The sequence below is a fragment of the Abramis brama genome (genome assembly GCF_963993115.1).
Source record: "Abramis brama genome assembly, chromosome: 19".
Taxonomy (NCBI): domain Eukaryota; kingdom Metazoa; phylum Chordata; class Actinopteri; order Cypriniformes; family Leuciscidae; genus Abramis; species Abramis brama.
In genome coordinates, this window is record NC_139981.1 from 20006295 (window position 1) to 20024246 (window position 17952).

The 17952-nt window shown below is 36.6% G+C and overlaps 1 protein-coding gene across 1 annotated transcript in view; it reads left to right on the plus strand.

Moving 5' to 3' along the window:
* wdr27 (WD repeat domain 27) overlaps positions 1–17952 on the plus strand; it is a 48242-nt gene that overhangs the window by 7236 nt on the left and 23054 nt on the right. Inside the window, exons 10-22 of the mRNA XM_084094068.1 lie at positions 74–162; positions 2429–2487; positions 2927–3060; positions 3340–3413; positions 5510–5594; positions 6327–6398; positions 6478–6587; positions 7008–7097; positions 7696–7817; positions 8979–9100; positions 10133–10230; positions 10859–10980; positions 16048–16145. Of these exons, the coding sequence (XP_083950194.1) occupies positions 74–162; positions 2429–2487; positions 2927–3060; positions 3340–3413; positions 5510–5594; positions 6327–6398; positions 6478–6587; positions 7008–7097; positions 7696–7817; positions 8979–9100; positions 10133–10230; positions 10859–10980; positions 16048–16145 (1275 nt within the window). The remainder of the gene's footprint in view (positions 1–73; positions 163–2428; positions 2488–2926; positions 3061–3339; positions 3414–5509; positions 5595–6326; positions 6399–6477; positions 6588–7007; positions 7098–7695; positions 7818–8978; positions 9101–10132; positions 10231–10858; positions 10981–16047; positions 16146–17952) is intronic.

The window sequence follows — 17952 nt, forward strand, 5'->3', positions numbered from 1 at the left end:
GTTACATTAACCAGGCCTTAGTTCCTTTTAGTGTCTTTTGGCAAACAGTCTCTTCTTTGTACTTTTTCCATAGAGAAAGTTGTGTGTGGATCGGAAGTTCTGATGGGCTTTATCTGCTTGACCTGGATACTTCAGAGCTTCTCAAGATTCTTCCACTCAAAGGCATAATATGTTTTCACTTAACCATTGGAGATACCTAAACATGTTTTAGGTTCAAATTTACCCATTTGTCACCTTTTTGACCTGTTTTTATTTTTGATCTCAGTTCCTGGTATGTTTATTAGTAGAAAATGGCAACATATTAAAAACATTACACTTAAATAGCATAAATATAATACAAATAAATGCAACAGTAGGCTATAGTGATCAACCATTTGAATGTTATGCATTGTACAACAAGGCACGTTCAGTAAATGATAAATGAATCATTTTCAGGCAGCATAACCTAACAAAACTTTAGAGTGTCTGTGGGTTGCTATGAGAAAACCACTTTAGAAAGTCAGTGCATAAGTACTTGTACACTTAATGATAACATTGGTAAAATCTTGCAACCTCAAAACAAAATTCACCTCAAAAATATGTATAAACATCATGATTTGTTTTATAACAAGGGGCTTCCTAGGAATACATTCAAACAGTGAAAAAGTCATCATCAATATAAATGCTTGGGTTTCTGAGGGTCAAGAATGTCTGTCTTCTTTCAAATACACTAATTTCTCCTGTGACTGGTTGCGTAAACTGCTAAGACTAGTCTTACAAGTTAGTCATCAAATATTTTTCTTCAAGACTGATCATAATTTTTTTAAGTTACATAAAAAACTATACTGAAAAATATACTGGTGATTACCCCTAATTAACTGCTAGTTGGTCCAAATTAGTTCTACCAGAAAGACTCAGGAGGTAAAAGAAAGAATGATAAAGTTCTTTGGCGTAGGCCCTGTCCGTAATCCAAATCCGGAGGGTAGCAGATGCTTGCTGTTCCTGCATGAAGATGAAGGCAGGGGCGGAGCCTACCCCCGATGGATTGACAGGGAACGACCTGGTGGTGGTAGAGAGGATGGGGGTGAATGCCGGTGTTGTGCCGAATTCCGACCCCCCTGCCAAATTATTACCCCCCTAGTTGAAGACAGTACCTGATTGCCTAATCATAACCCCGCCCCTAATCCTAACCCCTCCCCCACAACTAATCCTAAACCTACCAATGCTAGGGGGGTAATAATTTGGCGGGGTCGAAATTCGGCACAATACCTGCATCAGTATCTGCGAACGCAGTAATGGGTGTTAACCGGATTTATATACTCCATATGTCGAGTGATGATTGGCTAGATCTGTTGTTAATGGATGACGTGACATTTATGCCTAGTTCAGATTACACAATGTTTTTTGTTTGTTACGATAGTCACTAACAAAAGTGACTTGTTACGATAGTGCGACTCCTAAAGGCGGGCATACACTGTGTGATTCTCATCCGATTTTGAGCCGAATTCTGACTCGTGCGACTCTTTCAGGTCGGACCGACTTTCAGCTTTGTCGTGCGTCGTTTGTCATGCAGTATTCGTGCAGTGTACAGGGGTAAACGAGAGGCGATTTACCTCTCCCGACCGGCAATCGGATGGTCGGATGAATTCTGGCATGTCAGAAATTTTGGTCGCTCCTCGTGACTATATCGCACAGTTGAAGCAAAGCTACGAACCGATTGTCCTAAACTCAGTGTTTTTTTAAGTGTTTACGCGTTTGTCACAGAAATGATAAATAATTAATCATAATCATGACAAATATTAGAGAAAAATACAATATTATGTATGCCAGCATCTTGCGCATCAAAACAAACTTGTCCTTACATCACGGTTGAACTCGCACTAACATTAACAGGCTTGATAGCGCGTCATGTTCTGTCCACTAGATCCAGCGAGGGTGAGCTAGAGCTCTAGCTCCTCCCATTTGATGCTGCAGCGAAGCCCCGCCCACTAAATCTAGCGAGGTGGAGCTGGAGCTCCAGAAAAGGGGGAGCTCGAGCTCTAGCTCCTCCCATTTGGCTCTGCATCGAGCACCATCTCCTTTTTATCGTGGCAGCAATGCGTCACCGTACAGACGCGATGCCGGTTGTTGTCCACCATGACACGCTAAACGAGATAAAACGATCGAATCTTGCATTCCGACGCCCGTTGTCGTTTACGAATCCCCACGACACCCTACGTCAAATGGATCGTGCCAAAATCAGGCTAAAATCGTCTAATCTGAACCAGGCAGTCTGCCCGGTAGAACTTGCGCTAGAGATCCCATTTCTTTAGACTTAACATAATGACTATGTTGATGCAACTGGCCCCTGGTTAAACACTCAGAAATACAGTAGTCATTAAATATTTGCCTTATCTCTTAATCTAAATTAGTTTCAGATCTTTTGAAGTTTTGTATTTTCCCCTGACAGGTGGGCTTAGCATTTCAATAGCAGAATCATGGGCCATCACCCATGGACTTGGTGGCAATGTAAGTAACGTTACTGTGTTAAATTTTTGGTGTCTGTATAAGAATGCATTGTGTTTACACATACAATATTTTATTGATTTACAGTATTCCATGTCTGTACATCTCTTGATAGATTCTTATGATTTTTTTTTTTTACAGAATAAATTTCCATAATAAAGGCAAACTGTTAGGATCACCTTCATAGAAGTCCTATACTTGCTAATTTTTTTTAAAGATTCCCGTAGTTAACCTTAAGCCACTCTAGAGCTCACATGTGTAGCACCTTTGGTATTTTTACAGCCCTGCAATTAGCAGTTTACAGTTTCTAAAAGCCTGGATTATTTAAGATGTAAAGTTTTTACAAGGTTTGACTGTGGTTTGCATTCTGGGAGGAAAGTTGCCTGTGTACGACACGGTATGACATTAGGACTACCCTGATCCTCTCTCTCTTTCTGGTTAGATGTGTTGTTTGGTGTCCTCTCTATTTGGGAATTCAGTCGTCCTTTTTGAGGTTAACAGTGCCTGGCTGGACGAGCTCTGCTTTAGGATGGCGAAGAGCTTCTCTGTGGAAGAGCATCTTTCAGTCATGCCCAGGTAGCAAAACGTATCTTTCAGCCACTGGTCAGGAGGTTCTTCTTGGATTAAGGATATGCAGGGTATCATTTTAAACAACATCCAAGAATAATTTACTCATTGTTTGATTTTGGTTTTAGCTAGAACTATCTTTAGTTTATATATTGTCTGTTCTTGATGAGTCAACTACCACAATGGAAAATTCTGTATTTTATTATTTCCAGTAATAGAAGTTTATTTATGTTGTTTTTCCCTGCTTGATTTTCTGACATTTTTTCCTTTATATTCACCATTTTTCAGCTCTCCTCTGATGACTATGTCCCCTCTGAATGCTGAGCTGGCAAAACAGGACCCAAAACCTCAGAGAAAAATAGGTTGGAGTTCACAAAACCACACGCACACACACACACACACACACACACACACACACATTTTTGCCAAATAAATAAATCACCACCTTTGGTGGCGTTTTAGTGTTATTGACAACCCTCTAAGGTAAAATTTATGACGCTGACGAATTACTGTCCAAGATGTTAATCTTTCTAGCCTGGCGAAAGGTCTTTACCACAATATAACTTTTCAAAAGAAAGTTGTCATTAGGCACAGCAGCGTTCTTTATAGACTGCAGTTTGAGATATTTGGGTTTATTTGAGATACTTTTGAAATACATGGAAAGGAAACAGTCCAATAAAAATGTCACTCATCAACATCAAATCAGAATGTACCCTATTTATTTTCTTAACACATGACCGTGGTCTTAATTTGCATGATTCATCACTGCATATTATTCAAAAGACTAAAAATGTACCATTAAAAATAAATGTGGTAGCGTATTTGTAAAGTTTGAAATTAAATCAACTGACAAAATTCATTTATACTACAGTATAAGCATTTAAAAGTTTGGGGTCGGGCCTTTTATGCTGACCATGGCTGCATTTATTTGATAAAAAATACAGCAAAACTAGTAATATACGTGGCCCACATACTGATCTATAGTAGTACTTCCATTCTCTCTCCTATTCTCAAAATTCAAATGAATCAAAGAAATTCTAAAATACTTTTTAAAGCTCTTTTATTTCATTGCAAACACTTTTTTTTTTTTTTGAGTGTGTGTTTTAACTGAATAATGATTCTTATATGTTTCATAGATGTAAAAGCAATCCATCATCATCATTTCTCTTTTTCCCTTAAGGGAGGCTCTTCTTCCATCTCCATCTGGGCATTATTTCTCTTCCTTACTAGAGTTACATATCCTCAGAGGTTTAAATTTATTCCATAGCTCTTTCTGGGGCCTAAGTCAATACCATAACTAGGACAACTCATTTTCCTCCTACTGCTGGGGTTTGACATGCACTAGTCAGGATCCAGCAGTTTAGTCTGTGTGATTAAAGGTCTGATAACAGGCTGATCACTTCTCAGAACAGAACATTCTTGAAGAATGGGTTATGTCAGGATGTGGTTTGTTGACAATGAACCGAAACCATTTCTTCTCTTTGGTACACTGTTTCTGTACCATTTGCCAATGTAAAATGAAACAATTTGGGATACCACAGAAATAAGTACGAGCTATGAAAGAATACTGTACATGATTCCTTATTGACTGAACTGATTACAGGAACTTTTGCACAATAACGAATTTAACTGATTTTAATCCTTATATATTTGTCCAGTCTTGCTTTGGAGGGCCACTACGCTGCAGAGTTTAGCTCCAATCTTAATTAAACACATCTGAACCAGCAAATCAAGGTTTTCAGGATTACTAGAAACTCCCAGGCAAGTGTGTTGGGGCATGTTGGAGCTAAACTCAGCAGGACATTGGCCCTCCAGGAGCAGGACTGGACACCCCTGCTTTAGGAAGTAGTTGCATTTATAAGCCATTTTTCAGAATATACGTTTAGTCTGTGGTTGACAGAGGAACCGTTTTTGGAAAAGTGTGCATTAGATTTAATGGAACTGGAAAAAATTAGTTCACTGAAGAGAAGGAAACTTGGAAAAATGTCAGTTCTTCAGGTTGTGATTTGTATCATATGACATCTTTTTTACTGTAATATGACTTTTTATTTGAATAAGTTCCTATTAGTATAAATTTTGTGGTCAATAAATCTTTAGTGAGGTAAAATGTACAATCAACTGTGCAGTATCACAAAATAAACCCAAATAAAATGTCATCATGAAGGGGTATATTTTGCCATAATAACCAACTGACTGTACAGTATCAAGCAGAGCTTCTTACCAAATAAATATATGGGCAAGAAAAAATTATTTTGTTATGTGAGTGGAAAGAGACTGAAGAGTGAAATGAGAGTTATGAAAATAGCTAAACAGCAGTTTGGTTATTACATGCTTTAGTAACCATCTATCAAACGTATTTCAAATTATAGTGTTGGTGCCACACGATTATGATAATGTTCAGACTACATATATGTAGATCTTAATTATATGACTGACTTGTTCTCTTTTTGTCTTCTAGGTGTGAGCTCTCAGAAGGGTGTGAAGGATCAGGCCTTAGTTTTTCACACACAAGTGAAGTCATCAGGATACAATGCAGCTCCTCAGTAAGTCAGTAGACGACACAGAGAAACGCATTTTAGGGTCAGAACAGAAGTCTAACAAACTTTCAGGTTTGCGTGCATATAGTTTGCACGGTTTCAGGCTTTGAAAGTTGCAAGCTATCAAGCTCCCTGTTGAGTACAACATTTAGAAAATGTGTGAAATTCATCCCTTCAGTGTGTGTAATGAGAGTTTTAGATATTTATAAAATGGTGCATGTGTCAAAACTTTCTTTTAGGAACAACATTAATATAGACTAAGAAGTTCTATAGAATTATAATACAAAATATCACTCAGGCTGTGTTCTGGTAGCTTTGAAATGTGACTTATAGCAAATTACTCTAATTGTACTCATACCTAATATCTTCCATCCTGTAACTTTGGAGTTTAATCTGAGGTCAATTGCATGATATTCATTTAAACACTGTTTAATTCCGTTTCCACAGAACCTACAGGCCTGCTCAGACTCACTTTACTGAAAGGCTTTTTTGTCTTAAGATTTTTTTGTTGTTGCAATATTATGTAGTGAAGGAACAAGAGGACCTTGGGGAAGCATCTTCATGATGTATTTAAGGACTATCTAAGTAGAATCGCTGTAATCTCAAAGCCGATCACAAATGTGGTTTCTGCATTGCTTGTGGCCAGTTCAAGTACCTTGTGTATGAAAAACTAGGGTATGTTATATTGGGTTTTTTCAGGAATTAGACTATAAACTATAGCATATATCTCTTTTATAGTAGGACAATGTTTAGACCAAAGACCAACGTTAAGAAGAAGACCCACTCTGCCTCAACAACTACCACAAATACGTAAGTATTTTGCCAGTTTAAGTACGGAGTCTCAAGAATGCATAGCTTCTCCTGAAACCTATGTGCTGTTTTTCAACAGAAAAGGCCTCTTAAATGAATATCCATCACATTTTGAAGCACCAAGTATGCCTTACACTCATTTGATGGTTTCCACAACTCCAACCACAGTCAACTCTCTACAGTACTCAGGTGAGTAACGGTATGGTCACACTAGGCTTCAAGCATGTGAGCAAACTTCTTCTACTCAAAGTGTAACCCTATAGCACTATAGTAACCTTCTGTAATTTTATTGGCTTAACATTGCATAGCACACAGTTTCTTTTCCAACTTCATGCATGACCAACAGCGCTTAATAGCAGTAACTAACAATCATTTGCCTGTTGATTATTTGCATTTTTGGTTCTCCTGTGGTCTCACATAAAGATGCAATATACTGTAGCAGCAGCAGCAAAGCAGGGTGGACTCATGGAGTTAAACACAATAAAGTTGTGCACGCCTGTTTTTAAGAGTGCTGTAGTGCTTTAGTTTTAGACTTTCGCCTCAGGAGCGTCATTTTTGAACTAATTATGCCTTCGTTTTTGTCTGTTAACTTTCTATTTTTGCGTCTAGGAGATGGAAAGCAGCTTGTGTGTGGTCTTGGAGACAGTTCGGTTCTGTTGTATAACTCTCCACTCACCGGTAACCCAGCTGTCTACACAGGTAGTGGGAGAGCTTCAGATCTGTAGTGTTTATTTTTGTAAAATTCCTTCGCATGTCTATTATTTTCATTTCCTGAATGAGTGGCGCAAAGGAATTGATTCAGTATTTGAATTTTTACGTGCCATTCTGACAGCACCGCTGAAACTGACAGTTGGGGAATTCTGATATTTGGAGGCCCTTGTTGTCCCTGAAATAGACGTTCTTTTCATTGGACTAAGGATTGTTATGAACAAGGAAGAGCTTAACAACAGTTCACACATATGTTACGATTTACATATATATCAAAATATGCCTACATATTTTTGTGTTTTCAGCTTCTGTCACTCACGTCATTCATTTCAATAACAGATTCCAGTCCTTGTATGCTTTCGTGGAGAGTTTTAGACAGGAATGCACTGAAATGAAATGTTGTCTTTATAATTTCAGGCTTACTTTTTTTTTAAACAGTATAAATTAGTCTAATATAGTTTCATAACTGCCTGCATAGTTTTAGTAGAGGGTTCCTTGCAAGGGGATCATCATTTTTGGGGACCTTGGCATCAGAATTTTAAACTAGAGATATGTTGCTCCTCAATTGACTGTTGTTCTCGGTTTGCAGGGCACAGTAAGGCTGTGAACACTGTATGCTGGAGTCATAGTAGGCGGTGGTTTTTGAGTACGTCTGAGGACCCCACCCTTTGCATCTGGACTGCAAGTGCTTCTGAACCTGTTCTGACCATGGTAACGTATCAACAATTAAGCCAAATACAGTCCTTTCTCTGACATGAGCAATTTAAAAGGTTAGCCTACATTAGTTCTGAGCTTTTGCAGTACCTATAATTATAGTCAAGCCCAGCTCAGAGTGAACAAATGAGCAAAGTAAGTGAAGAAAAGTTTTAAGATTCAAGAAAATCATTTGCATTTGAATGCGTACTCCTGTGAGAAGTGTTTCTCTTGGCAGTTTTCCTCTGTTGGAACATCAAAGGCATATGTGCAGTCCCCTGGTCAGCACATCAGTGCTCTAAACACTTGCAGACCTCTCTAAACCCTAATTTCCTTCTTTCCCAGAACTCCCAACACAACTGAAGTTCATTCAAATCAGTTTTATTCAGTCACATTCTGGCTTACAGTTTCTCTCTGGTGTCTTCCCACCCAGTCTTCAAGACCTGTGCACCTGTGTGTGTATCTGTGGAGCCAAATATGACCCAATGTATCAGTGTTTGTGTCATTTATATTAAAAATGATGCAAAAAGAAACAGGGCTACTTAATGTTGAAAGCAGAGTATAAATACATTTTAGCCATTTTGGCCAGAAAAACACTCAAGTAAATATGCAAACAAACGAGGACAAATGTTTGGCAAGCACATTGCAGACAAGGAGTCAAGGTTTGACTGGTAGCATAAAAATAAGTAAAAAGTAAGAATATATATATTTTTAAATAGCATAATAAAAGCAGACAGTTTACACACTAATATCGGCCCTTGATGTAGTGATGATAATAGAGCACATAGTTGCGCACATTTCAGAAGGCAACGATGCATTAAATCATGAGCTAGAAACTACATACATTCACGTACTTGCATACACTAAATATCCAGTAGCACTCATATTACACTCACCAAATTGTCTCTCATTGACTTTCAATAATCTCACATTTTCCAGACAGAAAAAACAACATTCCTATGTCCCTCTATCCTCATTTATCTCTTCACACTCCATCTTTAGGAAAAGAGAGAATGACTGAGATCTTGATATTTTAAACTGATATGGAGCTGTAATTTATACTATGTGACATATGAATGCACTTAGCACTCATTTAAAGGCTATTAATAAACTGCGATGTTGATGTGAATTAGTGACCGTCTGTTTATGCACTGTTTGTTTAACTTCATGCTTTTTCAGTTCACAAAGCCCATCAGAACGGCTCAGTTTTATTATCTGGACAAGTTTTTACTGCTGGCGTCAGGATCAAATCTAATGCTGTACCTTTACCATCTGGACACCACAAGAGATGACATCAAGAGGTACGGGACACACACACAAGCAGTTAATAGACAGTGAGCAAGGGTAAACGCAGGGTACTGATGACCGTACAGTAACTGAAGATCTGGTCTGACAAAAGCAAGGTTCAGTTTGAGGGATGTAAAAACTGGAAGTATGCCAGGCGATCAGATTTATAGCCATATATCAAAATTTTAATTTCTGTGTATTTTTTGTTTGTGGTCATGGTCACTGTATGGATGTCTGTTCTAGAGGGGTGAGTTCTCGTCAGTGGAGAATCCCTGAATTATTGCTGAAGAAACCCTATCTTTATATGCTTAAACATAAGTGTTGGGGAATCCCTGGAAGAGATGGAAATGAAACATGAGCCAGATATTGCACATCATATTCTATTTATGATGGAACATCTTCTATCCCTCTTAAAGAGAATAATTATGTGCACAAGACCTTTTTCAGCATTATGCTACTCATATAAAGACTGTATCTTTCTCTTTTCTTCATATTTCTCTAAAACGGTTCATATGCAGTCACAGTTGAAACTGTTAAAAGAAATTTGGGAGTCGGTAAGAATTTTATAATGTTTTTGAAAAGTCTACTCACCGAGGCTGCATTTATTAGTTCAAAAATACAATAATATTGTTGTGTAAGGGTTATGTTTAGTTTTTGCCATGAGATATTATTACAATTTAAAATAACTGTTTCCTATTTTAATATATTTTAAATGGTCATTTATTCCTGTAATGGCAAAACTGAATTGTCAGCAGCCATTACTCCAGTCTTCAGTATGATCCTACAGAAATAATTTCTTATTATTCTTATTATTTATATTGAAAGCAGTTTGTTGCTTTATATAAACTTCTGAATGGTAGTATATTATTTCACTTCAGGATTAAAAGGAGTGTGCTTACAATATTTGCACATCAGGCTCATGTCCACACTGCTACTGCAATTCTTTGTTATTATCCATAGAAACATTTATATTTCAGAATCATTAGCTTTATGGACTGTGTTTAATTTTTATTTATTTTTTTGCTCTTCCTTCTCCTATAACACAGGTATATGCAAAGAAGCAAGTCCAAACTGGCCAGTAAATTAAGCATGAAGTCAGGAACAGACATCACTTCAATGTCAGCGATCAATGACTTCTACTCCTGTATCCTAAAAAAACTGACGGAGAATATATGCTTTGCACAATTCAAAAAGCGATAGCTGAAGGTGTCATTGCATGAGCAACAGAAGATTCCTTAAACGCACAGGCTCATTCTGAATATTTTGGTAGATATGAATACCTATAACATAAATTTACATACACATTTTATATTTGTCAACAAACTGAATTTCAAGCATTTAAGCATATGCCTTTAGATCTAACGTTTTTTAAGCTCTGGAGAAGTGTGTCCAAACCTTTTCCTTATTAAATGTTTTACATTTAATTTATTAAGCAATAAATGTTCTGAACACTGCAGTCTGTTCAGTTTAGCCTGTCCTTGAGTAAGGTAATGTAGTTGGCCTGATTTTGCAACATATGCAGTGGAACACATCAGCGTAATGATAAAATGTTGTTAAGGTTTTTCTGCATGTACTTTGGATTATGAAATAATAAAGCTTGGACAGAATATAATATATAATGTAGAGGGTAATCTCATGCCCTCTTTGGTAGTGCTATAAAAGTCATGAACTATTCAGAAAATTGTTATTTAACCATATTGGATTTTTTTAAAGGTGACAGGACTCAAGCTGAAGTGTAAGTTCAGCGTACCTCTTTAACCGCAGGATATCAGATATGATCTTGACTGCTGGCGCTGACCACAGCATCCAGGTGTTCGATATGAACCAGGGCTGTATAGCCACTCAGATCCCTGATGCCCATAGTAGAGCTGTCCACCACCTCACCCAGAACAAGGTAAGAGAATAAAACCATATGATGTCATTTTTTCCTTGTTCTTTTGAAATAAGGGATTGTTGCACTATGTAGACCACTTGTTTCCCATCATTGTTTCTGAAGGCCCACCAAACAGTACACATTTTTATCACTCCCCATTCAAACATACTTTATTCTACTCATCAGATCATTAGTAAAGACTCCAAGACCTAAAACAGGTGTGTCAAATAAGGGAGACATACACCACCGTTCAAAAGTTTTGGATCGGTACGATTTTTTGTTTTTAAAAGAAGTCTCTTCTGCTCACCAAGGCTGCATTTATTTGATTCATATTAAATATTATAATAATAATGATATTGTTAAATATTATGACATAACTGTTTTCTATTTTAATATATTTTAAACTGTAATTTATTCCTGTGATCAAAGCTGAATTTTCAGCATTATTACTCCAGTCTTCAGTGTCACATGATTCTTCTATGCTGATATGATGCTCAAAAAACATTCATTATTATTATCAATGTTGAAAACAGTTGTGTACAATTTATTTTCAGGATTCTTTGTTGAATAGAGAGTTCAAAAGAACACCATTTATTTGAAGTAGAATCTTTAGTAACATTATAAATGTCTTTACTGTAACTTTTGATCAATTTAATTCATCCTTGATGAATAAAAGTATGGATTTCTTTTATTTCTTTTCCCCAAAAAATAAAATACAATTTCTTACTGCCCCCAAACTTTTGAACGGTAGTGGTTAATGTTACAAAAGCTTTCTATTTCAGATAAATGCTATTCTTTTGAACCTTCTGTTCATCAAGGAATCCTGAAATTAAATGTAAATAACTGTTTTCAACATTGATAATAATGAGAAATGTTTCGTGAGCATCAAATCATCATATTAGAATGATTAGATATAATCATTAGATTTAGATATAGAGAGTATCTAAATACTCATTATTTAGTCATTACTCTAGAGAGTATCTCTAGAGTAAATTTAGATATAGAGCGGGAATTGAAGATTGGATATATATATTTGTTTAGCTGAAACACATTTATTTGGCCAAGTGTAAATGGAACTGTTCAAATCAGATAGCTATCCAATCAGTAAAAACGCATGAAGTGACCGCGTGTAAACGGGCCTATTTATACAGTTCCCCAAAATGTGTACAGTTTCCCGAAACATTCCAGAGACTGGCTGTGCCGAATAATACAAATATGTTACTACCTTTTAAAATCATCCTTAAAGTTTTCTTATTTGGCTCCTAAAAACCAGTTTAACGACTAAAAAAATTATTTTAGGAGCCAGTCCTGTTATATTATATTTAAAAAATGAGTGAGGAATTTAGCTATTAAAGTGATTTAAATGATTTGGTATATTTTATTTGTAATCGTATATTACTGAAAAATATTGTCCTTGCAGTTTTGACTTGAAAATGAGCAAATGCTCAAACAATTCAAATAAATGCTGTTCTTTTGAACCTTCTATTCATCAAAAAATACTGAAAAAAAAGTATCACAGTTTCCACAAAAATATTAAGCAGCACAACTGTTTTCACGAAATTAGCATATTGATTGATTGATTGATTTCTGAAGGATCATGTGACACTGAAAACTGGAGTAATGATGCAAAAATTCAGCTTTGCCATGATCACAGGAATACGTTAATTTCTTCAAAATAGTAATAATATTTCAGAATATTACTGTTTTTACTGTATTTTTAGCACATTAAGGCAGTCTTGGTGAGCATAAGAAACTTCTTTCAAAACATTATTTACTGGCTAACCTTTTGAATGTTTGTGTATATTGTATATCAAGGGCAAGTATGTACAACCAGCCTTTTTCTCAACCCTCTAAAACTTGTTTTGTTGTGACCACCATTTTAAAAACAAAGCAGTGACACTGATGCTGCAGAGAGACCAGTGCGCTTTTCACTCCGAATTTTCTGACCTCAGTGGTCATTTACAAGGTGCATACGACTCAATACTGGTGGTGACCCTTGAGTTACAACACTAAAATTGGAATTACAAACCACTTAGGCTGTTTGTGGGTTGTGTATTTTTGTTGTGTGTCTGGACTGTGCTCTGGGTTCGTTGTAAACCAAAAGTAATATGCTTTGCTTCTGACTCACTTTGCTCTTGGGTTAACCTCATATCCATGGCAACCTTGATGAAGTCACTTTCAGAAACAATACCAAGGAAATACTGACTGAGCCCTCATCTTAAAGATAATTATAGTTAATGAAGCTGATTGGATGAGTTTTGTTTGCTGGGAAATCATACTGAGGGGAAATGGGGCCCATACTAAGACTACCGTCCACACCCAGATATTACTTTATTCAGGCTTCTTTGAACAGGAGCTCAGTGTAGTCAGGAAGAAGTAGATTATTCTGAATATCCAAATTCGACCTCAACCTTAATGTGTGGCATCCTTGAAGGGAGTGAAAGATAATGAACGGATTCAGCTCGTGTTGGGAGTTGCTTAACAAGTTCATTTTCCAAACCAAATTTTCTCTGCAGTTTGGCACTCCCATCCTCCCATTATATAAGGCCTTTCGGAACGTTATGCAAGAAATCATGTCTTCTTTGAAGGATAAAAGTTCACCGTTTTAGTAGAGATAATCCAAACCACAGTTGTGTGAGGTTTTCCAAGGTGGGCCTAAGTTGTAGACCTCGCGTGTCCCATTTGTCTTGCTGAGTATCTTGGTCTAAATCCCTCAGGTTTACAGATTAGGACGGAAACATGAAATAAGTTGAGGGAGGATCTCGCTTAAGCCATGCATGTTGGGTAAGCATATTCTGTCTGTAGAGGGTGATGTTTTATGAACATCTGCATACTATCCCTTTGCATCTGTGAAACTGTGTTGGACTGACATGGACTCCACTATTGCACTCCATTCACCTAAAAGTAAGATTAAGTCGCTTATGCTCACGAAGGCTGCATTTATTTAATCAAAAATATAGTGAATATAGTAATATTGTGAAATATTATTACAATTTAAAATAACTATTTAATATTTTAATATTTGTAAAATGCAATTTATTCCTGTGATCAAAGCTGAATGAATTTTCAGCATCATTACTCCAGTCTTCAGTGTCACATGATCCTTCAGAAATTATTCTAATATGATGATTTGATGCTCAAGAAACAATTCTTCTTTTTATTATTATTATCACAAAAGTTGAAAATGGCAGTTGAAAATGGTTGTGCTGCTTAATATTTTTGTGGAAACCATGAAACAATCAGGATTCTTCAAGAGTCTTTACTGTCACTTTTGATCAATTTAATTATCAAAAGTATTAATTTCTTTTAAAAAACAGCCATTATTTCTGAATTACTACTTACTAATTACACTAATGTTCTGACTTGATGAATTACTGCTGCGATGGTTGCTACAAAATGTACTGAAACATTCTTTTATATTTGTATATTTAAATATAGTGTATCAGAAAATTCATACTACCAGACATGTGAGATGCAACAGGTTAAACTAAGGCTTTTGTAGGGTATATTGCCCTCACCGACCTCCGCTCTCATGTCTTGTATGACGTGAGAGCAGTGTATCACGTGATTTGCAGATTCACTGCCCCAGATACTCGCCAGTTTGAGAGGGTCAACTGAGATTAGTTGGGTACACAAGTGGACAGTGGACTGGAATAACTAATCTAATCTATACATTCAGTATAATGGTTTTAGCTAGCGGGCACTCTCCCACGTTCCCTGAGCGGCCACTTTCCAAACCAGCATACCAACCTTCAGTCACGCTACACATTGTCTGCTGTACTTGTGAGTCTGATCTCTTCACAATAACACAACCTGGCTCTTACATACATATGGGATCCTCCAACAAGAAGCCCATGCATTAGAGACGCCTAGAGGGATCAAGAGAATCACTGATCACTGGGAATTCCTGCCAACTGTGAATTAGCTACAACAAACCTTTTCTCTTCTCAGCTACTCTACATTCTCCTCCGTGTGCAACATGTTCCTCTTTCTAAAGCTACATTCGTAGAGAATATTTCTGATGAATTGTGTGTAAGTAATCACGCAGGCCACTTTAAACCATCTTTATTTGTGTAAGGGCAGGAGAGAGATGCTTTGACTGGTCTTCCACAATGTATGACAAACATTTCCATTCTGTGGACTTTTCTGGCTTTTCGAGAGAACTTCAGCTCTGGAAAGTCTGCACGCTTTCAGCGTACACGTGCAGCTTGTTTGCAATCTCCTGCCAAATTCATGTCTCTTTCTATGACCGGTCAACAGCTATGACAACTAAATTTAACAAGGATGCTGCAAGCATGTATTTATTTAGGATAGTAGTTTTATATACTTTAGGTACTTTAGACCAAATAAATGTCATGTGCTCATCTTTCTTGCAATCAGGTACACCACCATTCATAAGTTTGAGACCAGTAAGATTTTTTAAAATAATATCATTGATATTTTTATTCAGCAAGGATGCATTTATGTAATAAAATTTAGCACGATTGTCACAAAAAATGTTTTAAGTAGCACGACTATTTTATTATCAACATTGATTATAATAAGAAATGTTTCTTGAGCACCAAATCAGCATATTAGAATGATTTCTGAAGGATCATGTGACACTGAAGACTGGACACCGATGCTGAAAATTCAGCTTTGCCGTGATCACAGGAATAAATTACATTTTAAAATATGTTAAAACAGAAATGTTTTATTTTATATTATAATATTATTTCACAATATTACTATTTTTTATTGTAATTTGATCAAATAAATGCAGCCTTGGTGAGCATAAAAGACTTTTTTCAAAAACATTGAAAATCACAAACTTTTGAACAGTTGTGTATATTTAAAGACTGATGTGATATTGCAGCTCACAGACTGATTAAACCACAAGTAAAAAAAGTTGCTATATTCTCTCTGAATTTCAGGCTAATTAAAGGCTTTTATAAGACAATGACCTTTAGTATCTTCTGTAGTTCCTCATTGTGTCCTTATTAGTTATTGGCCGTTTTGCCAATGTTTCCCCATTCAGGTTATTGAATGGCAATTTTATCGGCAATTTTATCTTTTGGTGTGATTCTTTCATCCTTTCTTTTATTGCAGGGGTCCTTGTTCTGTTCACAGGCCCTGGAATCATACAATCTCTTCCTGAGCAGTGCCATAACGGACGGTCTGAAATTGTGGGACCTGCGCACAGCTAGGTAGGCCCTTCATCTCCTTTCCCTGGCTTTCTGAGACCTTTAGAGGGCAAGACTGCATACAGTTCATTTACCAACACCTAAATGTTGAATTATGCAATTATCTTTTAATAAATATTACAATATTCTAAAGATTTAGTAAGCTGCCTTGCTTAGGCTTACAGAACATTATTATAAATTACCTTTGAGCTGACGATGAAATGTCTACTTTTGTGCCTTTTTTAAAATGTATGATGATTTAAAATTGGCTATTGAGTAACTGGCCTTCTACAAATGTTGCTCAAGTTATGTTTTTTCCAGCATACATTTTCATGCCCTCACCTCAGTAAATCGCTGATTACATATCCTTCAGAGAAGTGAATAACAGTCAAATCCCAGGTTGTTTATAGGCTTGCGGGACACTACCATTACATAATGCCCTTAAGATCGTTCAGAACAACCAGGATTAGGGGCAGTCAGAAAGGTACATACATCATTTAAATGAAGAATCCAAAATTTCCAGATTCTCTAGAAGCTGAGCCTGGCCGGCCCTCTGCCAAAAGGACTCTGGAAAGAATTCCCTCCCTGCTGTTGACCTAACAGTAACCACTCTGCTTTATGTGGAGTGAATTCAGCAATGCTGTTTCTTTTACAGTCCCTCGTTGGTCGGTATACGACCAAGTTAAATATATAGATAAATAGACACCGAAACCAACGCTATCTGAAAAATAAACCTTGTAGTACTTCTAAATTGAATATTAATTGACATTCTGCTTGTATAGTGCTAGTGTTTTCTTGTCCATTTATCATTTGAAAGTAATATAGAACATAATGTCATCTTTTCACCCATGATGTTGCAAACACATTTTTAGAGTCTGGAACTTTAAGCACATATTCTTGTACTTGTAGCTTCTGTCTCTGTCCTGGTTTTGTTTCTTTCCTTGTAGGAGGACAGATTAGTGAGAAATTATTTATTTAACTTGATGTGTTTCCAGAGTGCTCTTAAAAGAACAGTTCACTCAAATTATTTTGTCATAATTTACGCACCCTCATCTTGTATCAATTTTGTATATATATGTATGTGTGTGTATACGTTTTTCTTGTAGCTTTTACTAACTTGTCATCTTGTCATTCTAGACTATTAGCTATCAAATCCTCTTGACATACCCAGCCCCATTCGCTTTCATTATATGGAAAAGAGTGGTCAGGATATTCTTTAAAAAAAAAAAAATCTACTGTTCCACACTGGCTTGGAAAAACAGAGATTAGTGATGGAGTGGGAGATTAATGTTGACAGATTTGTATTTTTGAGTGGCCTGTTCCTTTACTCCATAAATGCATCAGGGTGGAAAAAGCATTTTGGACTCGTTTGTCGTCCTGTGAAGGTAGAAACAAAACTAGAACAGAGACAACAACTGCAGGTACAGGAATCTGTGCAGAAAGTTCCAGACTCTGAACATATTTTTTTGTCGGAACGTAGTGACATTCTGCACCTGATCCTCTTCATTCAGTTTTATTTCCCTTATAAGGACAGCTGAAGTAAGTGATGAAAGACTTGTCTTGACTTTTAATTCCTTCACTTTGTGAAATGGTATGAATTGCTTCTATACTTATACATCCTTTATTCTATTATGCTTGGATCTTAGATCTTCCTGCTCTTACTTGAAAACTCAAGAAAGTGTCAAATAACTTTTACTTGCCTTGATAAATATTTCTACAGAGTTCCAGGTCAAGTTCTGGTCAGGAGCGTATATAACAACTTCATCCATCCCTGCAGAAACTAACGTCTTTAACGAAGCATGAATTCTCTGCTTTAAAATACAAGAGTTTG